This window comes from Sorex araneus, chromosome X, assembly GCF_027595985.1.
Source record: "Sorex araneus isolate mSorAra2 chromosome X, mSorAra2.pri, whole genome shotgun sequence".
Lineage (NCBI taxonomy): Eukaryota > Metazoa > Chordata > Mammalia > Eulipotyphla > Soricidae > Sorex > Sorex araneus.
This window is the reverse complement of record NC_073313.1, coordinates 346295328-346309670: the sequence shown is the minus strand read 5'-3', so window position 1 is coordinate 346309670 and position 14343 is coordinate 346295328. Positions and strand designations below refer to the sequence as shown.

The following is a 14343-nucleotide window of genomic DNA, read 5'->3' as shown; positions in this document are numbered from 1 at the left end:
TTCTAATGCTGTTTAGAAGCATGTTTAAAAAAAAATAGTTTAAAACAGTTTGGCTAACTAAAGGATAAGTCCAAAATAAGTGAGTCAATCTGAAATTGAGGCAAGTATTTTTTGAACAAACTGGGGTTAGGCGGTTAGGCAAGTCGGGCTCTGATGCGTCTCCTTTACAGTGGTTTATCTCTAGGTCCTCAAGAAGAAGTCCTCTAGTTTGCCAAATCACAACTGAAGTTATGCTGCTACTGTTAATTTGTACTAAAAGGATTCTGATGGTAAAATAGAGAAACTTAGACACTATCTTATTGAAAAAAAAAAAAAAACATGTTTAAAATTCTGTGGGAGCAAGTCCCCTCTGTGTTTCTCCATCTGTGTCCACATTGCTACTGACTCTCGTCCCCTCGAACAAGGCGTCAGCTTCCCAATGTTGTGAAGATACCAGAGTTGATTTGTAAAGCACTTTGAAGATGAGCACTGTTTGACAGTGCTAATTAGTATGCTTGGGGGGGCCTCTCCTAGATTCCCTTCCTCATAATAATGAGTTTTGTTTGGAATTGTAATAAGTTATGAACTGCATGATTTAGATAATCATAAATATTTGATCAGCTGTCCCCTTTGAACAAAAATTATACCCCTTTGATTTAAAAATTATGTTGCATCTTTGTAGTAATGTAATGTATTTTATGCCTGCTTTTTATTAAAAAATTAAATAAAAGAAATTAAGACAAGCACTAAAATACTTTTCCTGTGAGTAGTCCTGGGATGCTACATACTTCTAAAATGTACCCCCAAAATTTGCCTTCACTAAGGTTTAGCAAAAAGTTGTAGCTAAGGTTAGGATATGTGAACGTTTGCCCTGATAGCCTACAGAGAAAAACCAAATTAAAGTTTTAGCTAGAAGTCTTATTTGTGCTTTGCTTTAAAATGTTTTAGAAAGCATGCAGTCTCGGTAAGTCTCATTTCAAGGCCAAGAATAAAAGGAAGACAGAAAATAAAGGCAGGTGCCATCTATACTTACGTCAAGTCTTGTGTGCTACAGTGGTTGTGCTAAGAATGGTGTGCTTGATGGGTGCTTCTCTGGGAAGTACTTTGGTATCTGATCTGGATAGTTTATTCTAAGCCTCAAATGTCTTCTATAAAATAAAGATGGTTGGGACTGGAGCAATAGCACAGCGGGTAGGCGTTTGCCTTGCATGCAGCCGACCCGGTTCGATTCCCAGCATCCCATGTGGTTGCCTGAGCACTGCCAGGAGTAATTCCTGAGTGCAGAGCCAGGAGTGACCCCTGTGCATCACCGGGTGTGACCCAAAAAGCAAAAATAAATTAATTAAATGAAGATTGTTTACTTCTAGGCTTGTTGTAGGATTAATCGCTCAAATGATTGTTCTTCTCCCTCTCAAAGAAGAAAAATGGGAAACTCCTGACCCGAAGATAGTATAGTGTAAAAGGATTTGCTTTATTTTGGTTTGGGGGCCACACCTGGCTGTGCTCAGGAGGCCAAATAAGGTGGAGGAACGGCATGGGCAAGGCAAGCAGGCACCTTATCACCATACTCTTCAGTCCCTAACAGGTTTTGCTTTAAACCAGTGGTTTTCAACTGCTGGTCCTCAGGCTTATGCCAGTTGGCAGAAAAACATCCTGGTAAATGAAAAAGTTCCACTTGTTTAATACCTAGGATGCCTGGATCATGTAGCTGAAGCACAGAGAACCTGTCACAACTAGTGCGAGTGACTGTAATGATTTTGCCAGACTGAGAAGTGTTTCTCTTATTTTCACTGTCTGCATGTATGAAACCTCTGCTGAACAAGGATAAAGTGGTTGGGCCTGGAGATTCAGTACAGTAGATGGGTTTTGCCTGGTATGTGGCCAAACCCATCCTAGCATTCCATACAGTCTCCCTGACATCACCAGGAGTAATTCCTGAGTGTAGAGCCAAGAGTAAGCCCTGAGCATCACCAGGTGTGCCCCCCAAGCATAAAAAGTATTAATAAAACTATATAAAAATACTTAATTAAAAACAGTTTGCACTGTAGGTCAGAATATGACATATAAGGAAATTTGATGTTTTGTTTTTGGGCCACACCCAGCTGTGCTCAGGGATCACTCCTATGGGATGCCAGGGATCGAACTTGGGTCAGCCACATTCAAGGCACATACACTATTGTCTATTGCTCTGGCCCGAGGAAATAATGAACTGATATATAAGACGAATGATTTTTATTTCTACATAGTGTTTCTTCCTGCTAGCTCCAAGCAGAAATTTCAAAATTAACTGCAGCTTATAATTTTAAAACTCAACTTTACATAAGTTAAAACTAATCAGAAATAAAACAAATTGCAGCTTTATGACAGTTCAAAATATGAACATTTATTTTACAAAGGAAATTAAAACATTTTCTAATAAACAGCATTACTGTATGTATATAAGAATGATGTCACTGATTACAAGGGGGAAAAGCTAAATGTTAGGGCTTATAAACTTACAGGAAAATAAAAATAGGTTAATGTACTCAAAATCCATAAAAACTTGTTAAAACTTTGTATATATCTAATTTATGGCTAGCTCTATTGTATCAAATTCCAGTAATGGTGATCATGTGAGTATATTTCTTCTTAAGATGGTAACATTGTGCTTGAATCATAAAATTCACCGGAATTGCCTCATAATGTTGAGATTGTGGCTAACAGTACCATCATCCACTTTTTAAGGAATAATTTAAAGGCACAGTACAAAATTAACTTTTACTATATGAACTTAAACCAATTACATTTTACTAGCTTTGAAAATCATGCTAATCTAAGGACAATATAATACAGTAAGATTCTACCTAAACAGCTGGACATCATTCCCACGAAGTGAATCAGTGATGTACTACACTTATGACTGTAAGCCAATGCCACTTCATTTTGTTCATTTATGTTACACAAAGGATTTATTTAAAAGATTATGAAAGCTGGCGTTGGCGAAATAGTACAGGAGTAAGGTGCATGCCTTGTATGTCGTGGACCCCAGTTTGATCCCTGGTACCTCATAGGTCCCTGAGCACTGTGGGGATGGCTTGAGTAGTTCTGGCACCACAGACTAGAACCCTGACAATGAACCAGCAACCTGGTTGGCCAAGAATTATTGTAAGGAGGCCTTTGACCTCTAGAACATCCGCGTGGATGCCCATTCCCCCAAAACATAATTTTAAAAAGAAAATTGTGAAGGCTGGAAAATAGGTGATTCGAAATAGCTCATTGGAAAGAACCTGATCACAACTTCTTGTTCTTGGGGGGTCATACCTGGTGGTACTCAGGACTTAGTCCTGCTCTGTGCTCAGGGATCACTTCTGGCAGTGCTTGGGGGCCACATTGTTTGCCAGGGAGTGAGCCCAGGTTGGCTGTGTGCAAGCCAAGCGCTCCACCTGCTGTACTATCACTCCCATCCTGATTACTTTTAAAGCATAAGGCAAGGTAATCTCAAAATGGACTGAATTGGGGCCAGAGAAATAGTACAGGAGCCAGTAGGGTGCTTGCCTTGCACCTGGCACCACAATACTTCCCTGAGCACCATCAGGAGTGATCCCTGAGGACAGAACCAGGAGTAATTACTGAGCACCACCAAGGTGTGGCCCCCAAACAAAAAAGAATGATTTTTGTCATCACTCTTCTCAGAACTGCAGATGTCAAATTCCTACCTTAACCCAATGAAGCAGGAAGGAAATGAACATCTCTTTGGTGGTGGTGAGAGAGGGTTTCAATAAACAGCGGGGCAAGGGGGGAGGGGGGACTATTCTACGTGTGTGTACGCGCGCGTGCGCACGCGAGCACTCCAGGGAGAGGGGGTTTCAATAGACAGGGGAGGACTAGTGTGAGAGTGTGTGTGTGTGTGTGTGTGTGTGTGTGTGTGTGTGTGTTCAAGCACTCCAGGGAGAGGGGGTTTCAATAGATGGGAGGACGTGTGTGTGTGTGTGTGTGTGTGTGTGTGTGTTCGTGTTCAAGCACTCCAGGGAGAGGGTGTTTCAATAGACAGTGGGGGGTACTATTCTGTGTGTGTGTGTGTTCGTTCATGAGGGGGTTTCAATAGACAGTGGGGGGGACTATTTGTGTGTGTGTGTGTGTGTGTGTTCACTCACTCCAGGCACCATGCACAGTGCCTAGAATCCAACCTGGCCAGCATGCCAAGTATGGGCCCACTGAGTCATCTGTAGCCCCAGAAAATGAACAAGTTCAGAAATTCTTAAAATGTTTAAGTGTCTTAATTTTAAAATACGTTTGACTTTAAAATTTCTTGATCAGTTGACTAAATTTAAAGACCTTGATTGAGCAACTAGCTTCGCCCCTCCCCCCCTTGACTCAGTTACTCCAAATCCACTTGATGTGCAGGCATAGTTTCCATCATTCAGCCTTTGTGACTGTCTTCCGGTAGCGCAGTACTGTAACTGTTACCCATATATTTAAAGCCAGCATGACCACAAAACGTAAAAGAACTGAAATCGAAAAGAAAGAAAACTTGTTAGTTAAAAATGCTGTTTTCATATTATAAAACAAAATTACCTCCTGCTCTGAATAGCCTAAGGCTTCAGCATCACTTCCACCACCCCAAAATGGGGCCTCTACAGAAGGAAAAATGACTGGATCATGAGAATTATTTTCTTCTTTTTGTGTCACACATTGCACAGGGGTTACTCCTGGCTCATGCACTCAGGAATTACTCCTGGTGGTGCTCAGGGGACCCTATGGGATGCTGGGAATCGAACCCAGGTCAGCTGCATGCAAGGCAAATGCCCTACCCTCTGTGCTATCACTCCAGCCCCTGGATCCTGAGAATTTTTTACAAACAGGTATTTCTGGAAAAATATATGATTAACCTGATTAACCAAACCACTTGGTTTGACTTAAATGAGCTTTGACTAGAACATGTTATAGTTTCTTAATAACTATTGTTGTTATTACTGCTTTTTTGTTTTGATTGGATTTGAAGAATGGGTGCTACAGCTGGCAGTGCTACTCCCACCATGGTACTTGGGGGTTGCTGCTGAGGTGCTTGGGGGACCATACAGTGCTGGGGATTGAACCTAACATGCAAAGTACCAGCCCTCCGAACTATCCCCCTGGCTTCTAAGAGCTTTTATTTTTGAAGCTTTATGTGTGGTGGTATCAGCACATTCCATGTTAAGCAAAGATGGTATATAGGATATTAAGTTCATTCTAATGTATGTCACTGTCATCGATTTGCTCGAGCGGGCACCAGTAACGTCTCTCATTGAGAGACTTATTGTTACTGTTTTTGGCATATCCAATACGCATGGGTAGCTTGCCAGGCTCTGCCGTGCGGGCTCGATACTCTCAGTAGCTTGCCGGGCTCTCCGAGAGGGGCAGAAGAATGGAACAAGGGTTGGCCGGTGAAAGACAAAAGCCCAACTACTGTGCTATCGCTCCAGCCCTTCTAATGTATAATTTCTTTTTTTTTTTTTATGGGTAGACCCTTTTTTTCATCCTCAAAGAATTCAAGTTCTGTGGAGACTCAGACCTGTCTCCTTTCCTTACTTAACCCACTTATACTTTGACCTGGACAATTCTAACCCTTCTCTTAGAGCTGATAAAGTATTTGAGGCAAGACATAATCTCCAGAAAGGGGCTTACAAATGCATCCCAATGTTGTTTAGCTCTATGTTCTCAAATAATTAGCTTGTCTCAAGGGCCTATGTCTGAGGCAGAAGTGATAGCACAGCAGGGAGGGCAAGTTTACCTTGCACATGGCTGACCTGGGTTCGAGACCCAGCATCCCATATGGTCCCCTGAGCACTGCCAAGAGTAATTCCTGAGTGCAGAGCCAGGAGTAACCCCCGTGCATCGCCAAGTGTGACCCAAAAAGAAAAAAGGTCTATATCATAGAGTAAGTGATACTATCTGTTTTAATGATTTTCATGATTTCCCCAAAATTTCTATGTCTGATTTGGGGGTTAAGAACGCCTAAAGGAATGATTGAATTTAGGTTAACCGAAGTAGTTTATTTTCTCCATCCAATGTCCCTTAACAACATGTGAGTCAAATGATCCTCACGACCCTCCTTTAAAAAGCCAGCCTTCTGCTTGGAGGCCGTTCTCTGGGGCTAAGATCCTTTTGGTCATACCCCAGTCCCCTCCCGTCTCACCAGGCTTTCCATGCTCTGCGTGTTGGCCCCACTAGTACCTGGCCTCTGTGGCTAAACCATGCATTCACAACTCATGCCCTGACTGAGCGATATTCCTTGTCTTCTCCCCCAGATAGCTCTTCAAAGCAATTTCTGGTTCTCTTTAACTAGGTGAGGGTCCTTTATCATTGTTATTCCTGTGCTACCTTTTCAAAATACAATACTCTTTTTTTTTTTTTGCAAGAAGGGGCTTGAATAGGGGAGGAGTTGGGCCACACCAGGCTGTGCTCAGGGGCTATTTCTGATTCTGTGCTCAGGGATACTCCAGGCAGGGCTCGGGAGAATAGCTGCAGCGCTAGATCTGAACCTAGTTGGCCGTGTACAAGGCAAGCACCTTACCCACGGCACATTCTATCCCTTTCAATACCTTTACATACTCAATTCTGTAATGATTTCACTGTTTCCAATACTAGAGTATCTACAGTCTAGTACAGAATCTCTCTTACATTCTAGAAGTAAATTCTTGAAACTATGAACAGTGACTGATCAAGACTGAGAATATGCTGTGGAGTCCAGGTGATCTGTTAAACCCATACGAGAATTCACGAGTGAAAGAGACACACATGTCACAGAAGTCAAAAGATGTGGCAAGAAAATATTTGGCTTACTTGTAAGATCATTGGTGGTCATTAAAGTTGTTATTATTCTTGCTGTAAAAGAAAATTTTCTATAATAAATATCAACTTGCCTCTCAGATATGCTAATGCTTAGCTACTATCTTTCTCTTTTAAATACAGGAATCAGTGTTACTAGACTCTGGCAGCTCAGAATACTAAAAAGTCCTCTATTACATAAAGTTTCTAAAATCAAGCCAGTAGTTGCTGAAGCTGCCTACAGGAACAGACAGCTCCTAGGAGGTAGTGCAGTGCTGCCCAGGGAAGCCAGGATCCAGCTGCCTTTTCACCGACTACACCAACACCCTTCAAGTCTCCTGCACCCCAAGAGACTCTTGAAAATCCCCTGTGCATGCTACACTTCTGGGTCAGATTTCACCAACTCATGGAATTCATGCCCTTTATCCTACATATAATGAAACCAACACCTAGAAAAGGGGTAAGATACTCCTTAGGGTCTAACTGGAACTGTTTAATTCATTTTTCTGAAATAATACTTCACATATATACACTTGGGAGACGAGGGTGACAGTTTAAACATACGATGTAAATTGGGGTTTAGAAACCATCTGCAATTCAAGATCAGCTTTAGCATATAGCATATAGGCCCTTGAACATATAGAAGAATGCCCTGTGCATATATAACAACAATCTGGAAACATACAGAAACATGGGTCTCTTAACATATAGAAGAGAAAGAATATGTTTCAAAACTAGTAGGTCTAGTTAATGTGATAGCTCTGAATTTTTTTAATGTTCAAATATAGCATATACATATATATGTGTATATATATTTGAACATTATATATATTTGAACAAAAATACATATACATATATATATACATACACATATAAAAATACATATATGTATATGTATTTTTAAGGCAATTTTAAAAGGATCTAGACAGTGAAACAAGATCAAGCAATGTGACCCCAGGACTACTTCACTGCTTCAATTATAGTCATTCTTAAAATTCATTGTATGACTTGCATCTCTAATTTTTTTTCCTCTTTTTTTTTTTTTTGCTTTTTGGGTTACACCCGGCAATGCTCAGGAGTTACTCCTGGCTCAGGAATTACCCCCAGTAGTGCTCAGGGGACCATATGGGATGCTGGGGATCGAACCCAGGTCGGCTGTGTACAAGGCAAACGCCCTACCCACCGTGCTATTGCTCCAGCCCCTGCATCTCTAATCTTGTATAATATAAAATTTAAATTTTTAAATGTCGGGGAAAGTCCCAAATAGTGCTCATGGAGCCCAGGGGTAACGCCTAACAGTTCTCAACTAACCATACCAGTGTTTCAGTGCTAGGGCACAAGAACCTAGCATCAGCTACATACCAGGTACGTGCCTTAACCCCTGTACTATCTCTCCAGCCTCTAAAGATTATTATTTTTAAAACTTTATCTTCAGCTTTTGGGCCACACCTGGTGGTGCTGAGATGTGTTCCTGGCTCTGTGCTCAGGGATCACTCCTCAGAGTTCAGGGGACCATATGGTGTGCTGGGCTCGGCCACAGGCAAGGCAAGCATCTGACCTGCTGGAGACTATCTCTCTGGTCCCTTCTTTTAAAATTTTATTAAATAAATTAATAGATTAAAAATAATTGGCCTTTTAAAATTTTGTTTTTGTTTTTGTTTTTGGGGCCTTACCTGGTGATGCTCAGGAATTACTCCTGGCACTGCATGCATGTAGCGGGGTGGGGAGGAGGGGCATGGGAGATCAAACCAAGATCAGCTGCATACAAGTTGCAAGACAAGCACCTACCCCCTGTACTGTCTCTCCAGTCTCATACCTCTTAATACCTGATCATGTCAAATGAGAGGCCTATTGATTTTAAGCCAGACTTTTGCAGAAAGGTACACGTTACTCTTTTTAGCAAGTAGAACACAGATCTTATAGAAAACAGCAGTCTGCACTTAATCAGCCTTCCAAATATAGGTACGCTAGTAGGTTCAATCTTAAGCTATTTGTAAAATATTACTAAAGATGAAATTGTATGCATTTAAATTTTCGTTAAAGCTAGAATATTAACATTTGAAATTAAACACTATTGTAAATGTTTCAAATAAATGCATGAGGTTAATGCACAGGCCACCCCACCATCATTAGAGTCTTGCTCTTACTGGCACAGGTGTAGGAAGCAAGGATCCAGGTCAGAGCACTCACGGCCCCCGAGTCTCCTGTCTTCCACAGGTACTGGAGCTGGGCAAACTTGCTTGCAGCACTGATGAAAGTGCATAAATTCTATTTGCAGATAAAACATGGAAAAGTTAGGGATTTCTTGGTTTAAAAAGCCTTAGTATGCCCTAAGCACTGGTTGAACTCTACAAGAAGAAAACATCCAACCCCATCAAAAAATGGGGCGAAGAAATGAACAGAAACTTTACCAAGGAAGAAATACGAATGGCCAAAAGGCACATGAAAAAGTGCTCTGCATCACTAATCATCAGAGAGATGCAGATCAAAACAACCATGAGATACCACCTCACACCACAGAGACTGGCACACATCCAAAAGAACAAAAGCAACCGCTGTTGGAGAGGATGTGGGGAGAAAGGGACCCTTCTACACTGCTGGTGGGAATGCCGGCTAGTTCAGCCCTTTTGGAAAACAGTATGGACGACTCTCAGAAAACTAGAGGTTGAGCTCCCATTTGACCCAGCAATACCACTGCTGGGAATATATCCCAGAGAGGCAAAAAAGTACAATCGAAACAACATCTGCACATGTATGTTCATCGCAGTACTGTTTACAATAGCCAGAATCTGGAAAAAACCCGAATGCCCCAAAACGGATGACTGGTTGAGGAAACTTTGGTACATCTATACAATGGAATACTATGCAGCTGTTAGAAAAAAGGAAGTCAAGAATTTTGTAGTTAAGTGGATGGGCATGAAAAGTTTCATGCTGAGTGAAATGAGTCAGAAAGAGAGAGACAGACATAGAAAGACTGCACTCATCTATGGTCTATAGAATATCAGAGTGGGAGACTAATACCCAAGAACCGTAGAAATAAGTACCAGGAGGTTGACCCCATGGCTTCGAGGCTGGCCTCACGTTCCGGGGAAAGGGCAACTCAGAGAAGCGATCACCAACTACATTGTAGTTGAAGGCCATGTGGGGGAAAGGAGTTGCGGGCTGAATGAGGGCTAGAGACTGAACACAGCGGCCACTCAACACCTTTATTGCAAACCACAACAGCTAATTAGAGAGAGAGAACAGAAGGGAATGCCCTGCCACAGTGGCAGGGTGCGGTGGGGGGGAGATGGGAGTGGGGAGGGTGGGAGGGACGCCGGGTTTACGGGTGGTGGAGAATGGGCACTGGTGAAGGGATGGGTTCCCGAACTTTGTATGAGGGAAGTATAAGCACAAAAGTGTATAAATCTGTAACTGTACCCTCACGGTGATTCTCTAATTAAAAATAAATAAATTATAAAAAAAAAATAATAAAAAAAAAAATAATAAAAAGCCTTAGTATACCAGCTACCAAAACTGCCTTTAAAGCCAGAGTTTCAGGTCGACCAATAATTTGTATAGAGCCAAAATCCACGTGGTGAGAAAAGAATGCAAGAGAAACGGTCATATACTTCCTGATCCACTCTCCAAATCCCATCTCTTCAAATCCCCACAGATGGCGATTCAAGGTCTGTCTCTGAGGTAGAAAACACAGGACTTACCCCTTTCCCAGGAGGAACAGAAAAGGTGGGAGGCAGGGCTAGAAACACAGGATGAGTCTTAACACTAACCTGATCAAAAGCTCCACATTCTACAACTGTTTATTAAAATTTCTAGTTTATGCTCCACATTCTACAATGGTTCATTCTACAGCTTTTATCTACTTCCACAATCTGGTTCTCTATTCACTTCCAAAAGAAGTTTCAAAGGTTTTGAATATATTTAAGTTAAAAGAATATTTTAGTATATGGAGATTGGTGCTTTGGTAGCACTGTAGCACTGTTGTCCCATTGTTCATCAATGTGCTCGAGCAGGCACCAGTAACGTCTCCATTGTGAGACTTGTTACTGTTTTTGGCATATCGAATATGCCATGGGTAGCTTGCCAGGCTCTGCTGTGCGGGCGGGATACTCTCAGTAGCTTGTTGGGCTCTCCGAGAGGGATGGAGGAATCGAACCCAGGTTGGCTGAGTGTAAGGCAAATGCCCTCCCCGCTGTGCTATCGTGCCAGCCCAAGGTACTGTGGTACATCTGGAAAATGTACAAATTAAAGATATGACAGAGAAGGTTCTTTGCAGGGCAGGTGGAATGGGGAAGAGAGGACACTGCCATTTCTCACCATATCTTTTCAGGGAACAAGACCTACCATGGCCGTATCGATGATCCACTTCTGCAGAGTGAGGACAAACCAAGAGACCACCAATCTGACCAAGGGCTAAGGGAGACAGCAGTGTTCGGCGTGCAGCTCTGCACCCACTTACCCCCAGACCCATGCAGACAAACGAAGACCACAGACATTATACATCTACATCAAGTGTGGAACAGGGAATAGCTCTGCCAGCACTTGTGCAACCTGGGAGAGCGAGTGGGTTAAGTGAACACCTGCTAGGAATCCAAAAGAACAGAAGCAGATTATGGAAGAAAATAACAGTCCTGTGTTTCTGGATCATTCCTGGGATTGGAGACATTCCAAATGGGTTTGGCTTCATGCTTAATCCCTAAGCACACACACATCTCCAACCTCATGTCCCATGTTAACTCTTAAAAGAGAGACCAGTGATATAATTAGGCTTGCTCTGCAGAACTCTCGCCTTGGGGATCTCTGCTTGCTGGTTTCCCACTAACTCCACTGCAAAAGCCAGAGTTGGGATGAGTCATGCCCGAGACCAGGAGAGGGACAGTGTTTCCCATCATGCTTGAAGGGGAGGGACTTTGCTGGGGTCTGCTCATTTGCTGTCTTGCACCCGGGCCTCTCTCTAATCCATCAAGCTGGTAAAGGACCTGCTTAATAATGCATACACCCCGGCCCATCTCCAGTTCTCAGCGACAGGAAGGATACAGGATGACGTAAGGTGCTGCCCGCTTCACGTTCCCGTTGAAATGGAAGACACAGAGCAGAAGGACCAGGTCTGAAAGAGAGGCTCTGTGTGAGAGGGAGGACGGGGTGGGGGGTGGGGGCGGCAAGGAGGAGGATGGGTTTAAGGGTTTTCCCGGGCACAGAGGCTGGTTACCTTGAATAATGAGAATGGGGTACTCCAGGTAGGTTAGCAGTGGGTACTGGTAGTAACACTGGTACCGGAGAAACACCAGGAATCTGGAGAGAGAGAGGGGACCCCTCTGAACATGCGCTGACCAGCCCACAGGGCATCCACACAAGTTCACAGACCAACCCCTAGAAATGGTGGCTGGACGCTTTGAAGGTCAAGGTGGACCATTGAGAAGAAAAGCTAACGATCATCTCCAGTATTTTTGGAGCATGGTGGGCATGGGTGTCCGTGGTCTGTCTCTGTCAAGTCTCCGTGGACAGTCCCTTACAAACCAAGCCCTGATGTAGATCAAGGGAGAAGAGGCTACAGCTCTGACTCCAAACCCTCGGGAGTCCCTCTTCTGGCCCTCCCACACATCAGCTGCCCAGGCCAGACAGGACACACGAGTGGGGCGGCTCTGGGGGAGGGCTGGGGTAGGAGTGGGCGGTGGGGCCCTGCTGGGAAGAGCACTAAGCACTGAACACACACCCCGCCGGGGCTTGTGGCTTCCAGAAGAAGGTGGGAAGAACAATCCCTGGTTCCTCTAAGAAAATTCTAGTTCCGGGGTCCTGGGGATCAGAAAGGCCAGCGAAGACCCCAGGATGGCCACCCTTCTCCGGAGAAACGGTCCCAGAACATCCTGCCTTCCCAGCAGGCGCCCCAGCACCTACAGCCCAGATGGGCCACGAGGTGCCCCTCTGGAATCCGGGTCCGAAAGCAGGTGCCTGTCAGGCTCCAGAGCAAGGGTCAGGAACCTCTCGGCCGGAGGGCTGGGTTCAGCCAGGTCGGCCCCTAGCGGGGTGGCCGCTGCGAGCAGGCTCACGAGCCAGGTCACGGGCACCTGCAGCCTCTGCTCCATCTTCCCGCAGCCCAGAGGGCCCTCCCAGGGGCTCGGGTCCCTCCCCCGGACTTCCCCGTCTGCATCTTCCCGGCCTTGGACTCAGAGCCCCACGGGTCGCAGGATCTATGAGTGTGTCACACGCCCTCCCAAGCCTCCCATCCGATCAAACCTCAAGATCGGGATCCCGGGGTCACCACGCCTTCCCCGCACCCCAGTTGCCCCTCCGGACGGGCTCCCGCGGCGCAGCCGCGCCCAGGGGCGCCAGGGATAACTGCACAGGGGCAGAGTGTTGCGGACAAGGAGCCCAGACGAGGCTGCAGCCCTGCAGGGCCCGAGGACCGAGTCTCCCAGGACCCCGAAGCTCCCCCAAGCGCTCGGCTTCCCGAGTGTAGGTCTGCACCGAGTCACGGGGTGCACCCCTTGAGTCTCGGACAGGCAAGCCAGGCGAACCCGGGCCGAGGCACGCGCCCCGCTCGCCGGGGCCAGTTCCCGCCAGTCTCCTCTGCTCGTGGGACTCTGAGTCAGAGCGTGGGGAACCGGGCCGGAGCGGGGCGCGGCTCCCAGACCCGCTCTCGGTGCCGGGGCCCCGCCCGAGGGGCCACCGCGGGGTGGGTGTGGTGACTAACGAGTGCTGGGACGGCTGCCAGTCCGCGCCTCCCGCGTCCGGACCTTTGCAGACCCCGGGGCTCCTCCCAGAGGCAGAGGCGGGGGCGGAAGGGCGGTTGTGCACCCCCACCCCGCGCGGGCCTTACCCCGCCAGCTCCAGCAGTAAACTCGGGAGGCTGATGCCCCGCGCGCTGCGCGCCGCCAGCACGGCCGAGATCTGCGGCAGCTTGAGAGCCGCGCACACGCCCAGCGTGCTCCAGTTGCAAAAGCCCAGCAGCAACGGCCCCATGGCGCCGGCGCGGCTCCGGGGCTCGGGGGTCTCGGGATGGGGTTCGGCGGAGAGAGGCGCTGCCGGGACCAGAGCAGCGCAGCCCAGTGCTTCCGCCTTCCCGGGCCACCGCCCCGACCGGACCCCGCCCCGCGGAAACCACGCCCCCACTCACAACAGGCCCCGCCCCTCCACTAAAGGCCCGCCCTATCCCTCCCGCAATTGGCCCAGACTCGTCCCTGAACCTAGCATACCCACCCTTTTCCCCTTCAAAACCCGCCCGTCATCCTTCTAGGACACGCCTCCTGTGGGCTGGGCCCGCCCCTCCGGGTCCGGTCGCCGCGCCGCCTCCCCTCCCAGCTTGAACACGCCCCCTACAGGCCACGCCCCTTCCCGACTGGGCCCGCCCCTGACTCGCCCTGAGGCAGCCGGGTGCAGTCCCGGGAAGACGCGCTCGCTGCAGGCAAGCCCGGCCACCCTTTGTTCCCCCGGCCTCCCCTTTCCTGGTCGCCCCCTCTATCACGCATCCCCGCCCCGGCTTCTCCGATCGTCAGTGCCCAGCGCGGGCTGCACCTGCCAGGACTCGCTTTTCTGTGTTTTACCGGACCCGTGCAGTAGGACACGCCCAGGGGACACGCC

General features: G+C 46.6%; 1 protein-coding gene across 2 annotated transcripts; it reads right to left on the bottom strand.

Annotated features, from left to right (window-relative positions):
* Window positions 1-267: 267 nt before the first annotated feature.
* SLC66A3 (solute carrier family 66 member 3) lies at window positions 268-13816 on the bottom strand. 2 transcript variants are annotated; one of them, XM_004609360.2, is made up of 7 exons: window positions 13583-13816; window positions 11975-12057; window positions 11803-11872; window positions 11110-11167; window positions 8913-9033; window positions 6781-6822; window positions 268-4466 (listed from the first exon to the last, which is right to left on the bottom strand). In XM_004609360.2, the coding sequence occupies exons 1-7, from the start codon at window positions 13723-13725 to the stop codon at window positions 4375-4377; spliced, it is 609 nt and encodes a 202-aa protein (XP_004609417.1). In that variant the 5' UTR covers window positions 13726-13816; the 3' UTR covers window positions 268-4374. The 2 variants fall into 2 exon arrangements, with proteins under 2 accessions (XP_004609417.1, XP_012788399.1); XM_012932945.2 differs by lacking the exon at window positions 6781-6822.
* Window positions 13817-14343: the final 527 nt, after the last annotated feature.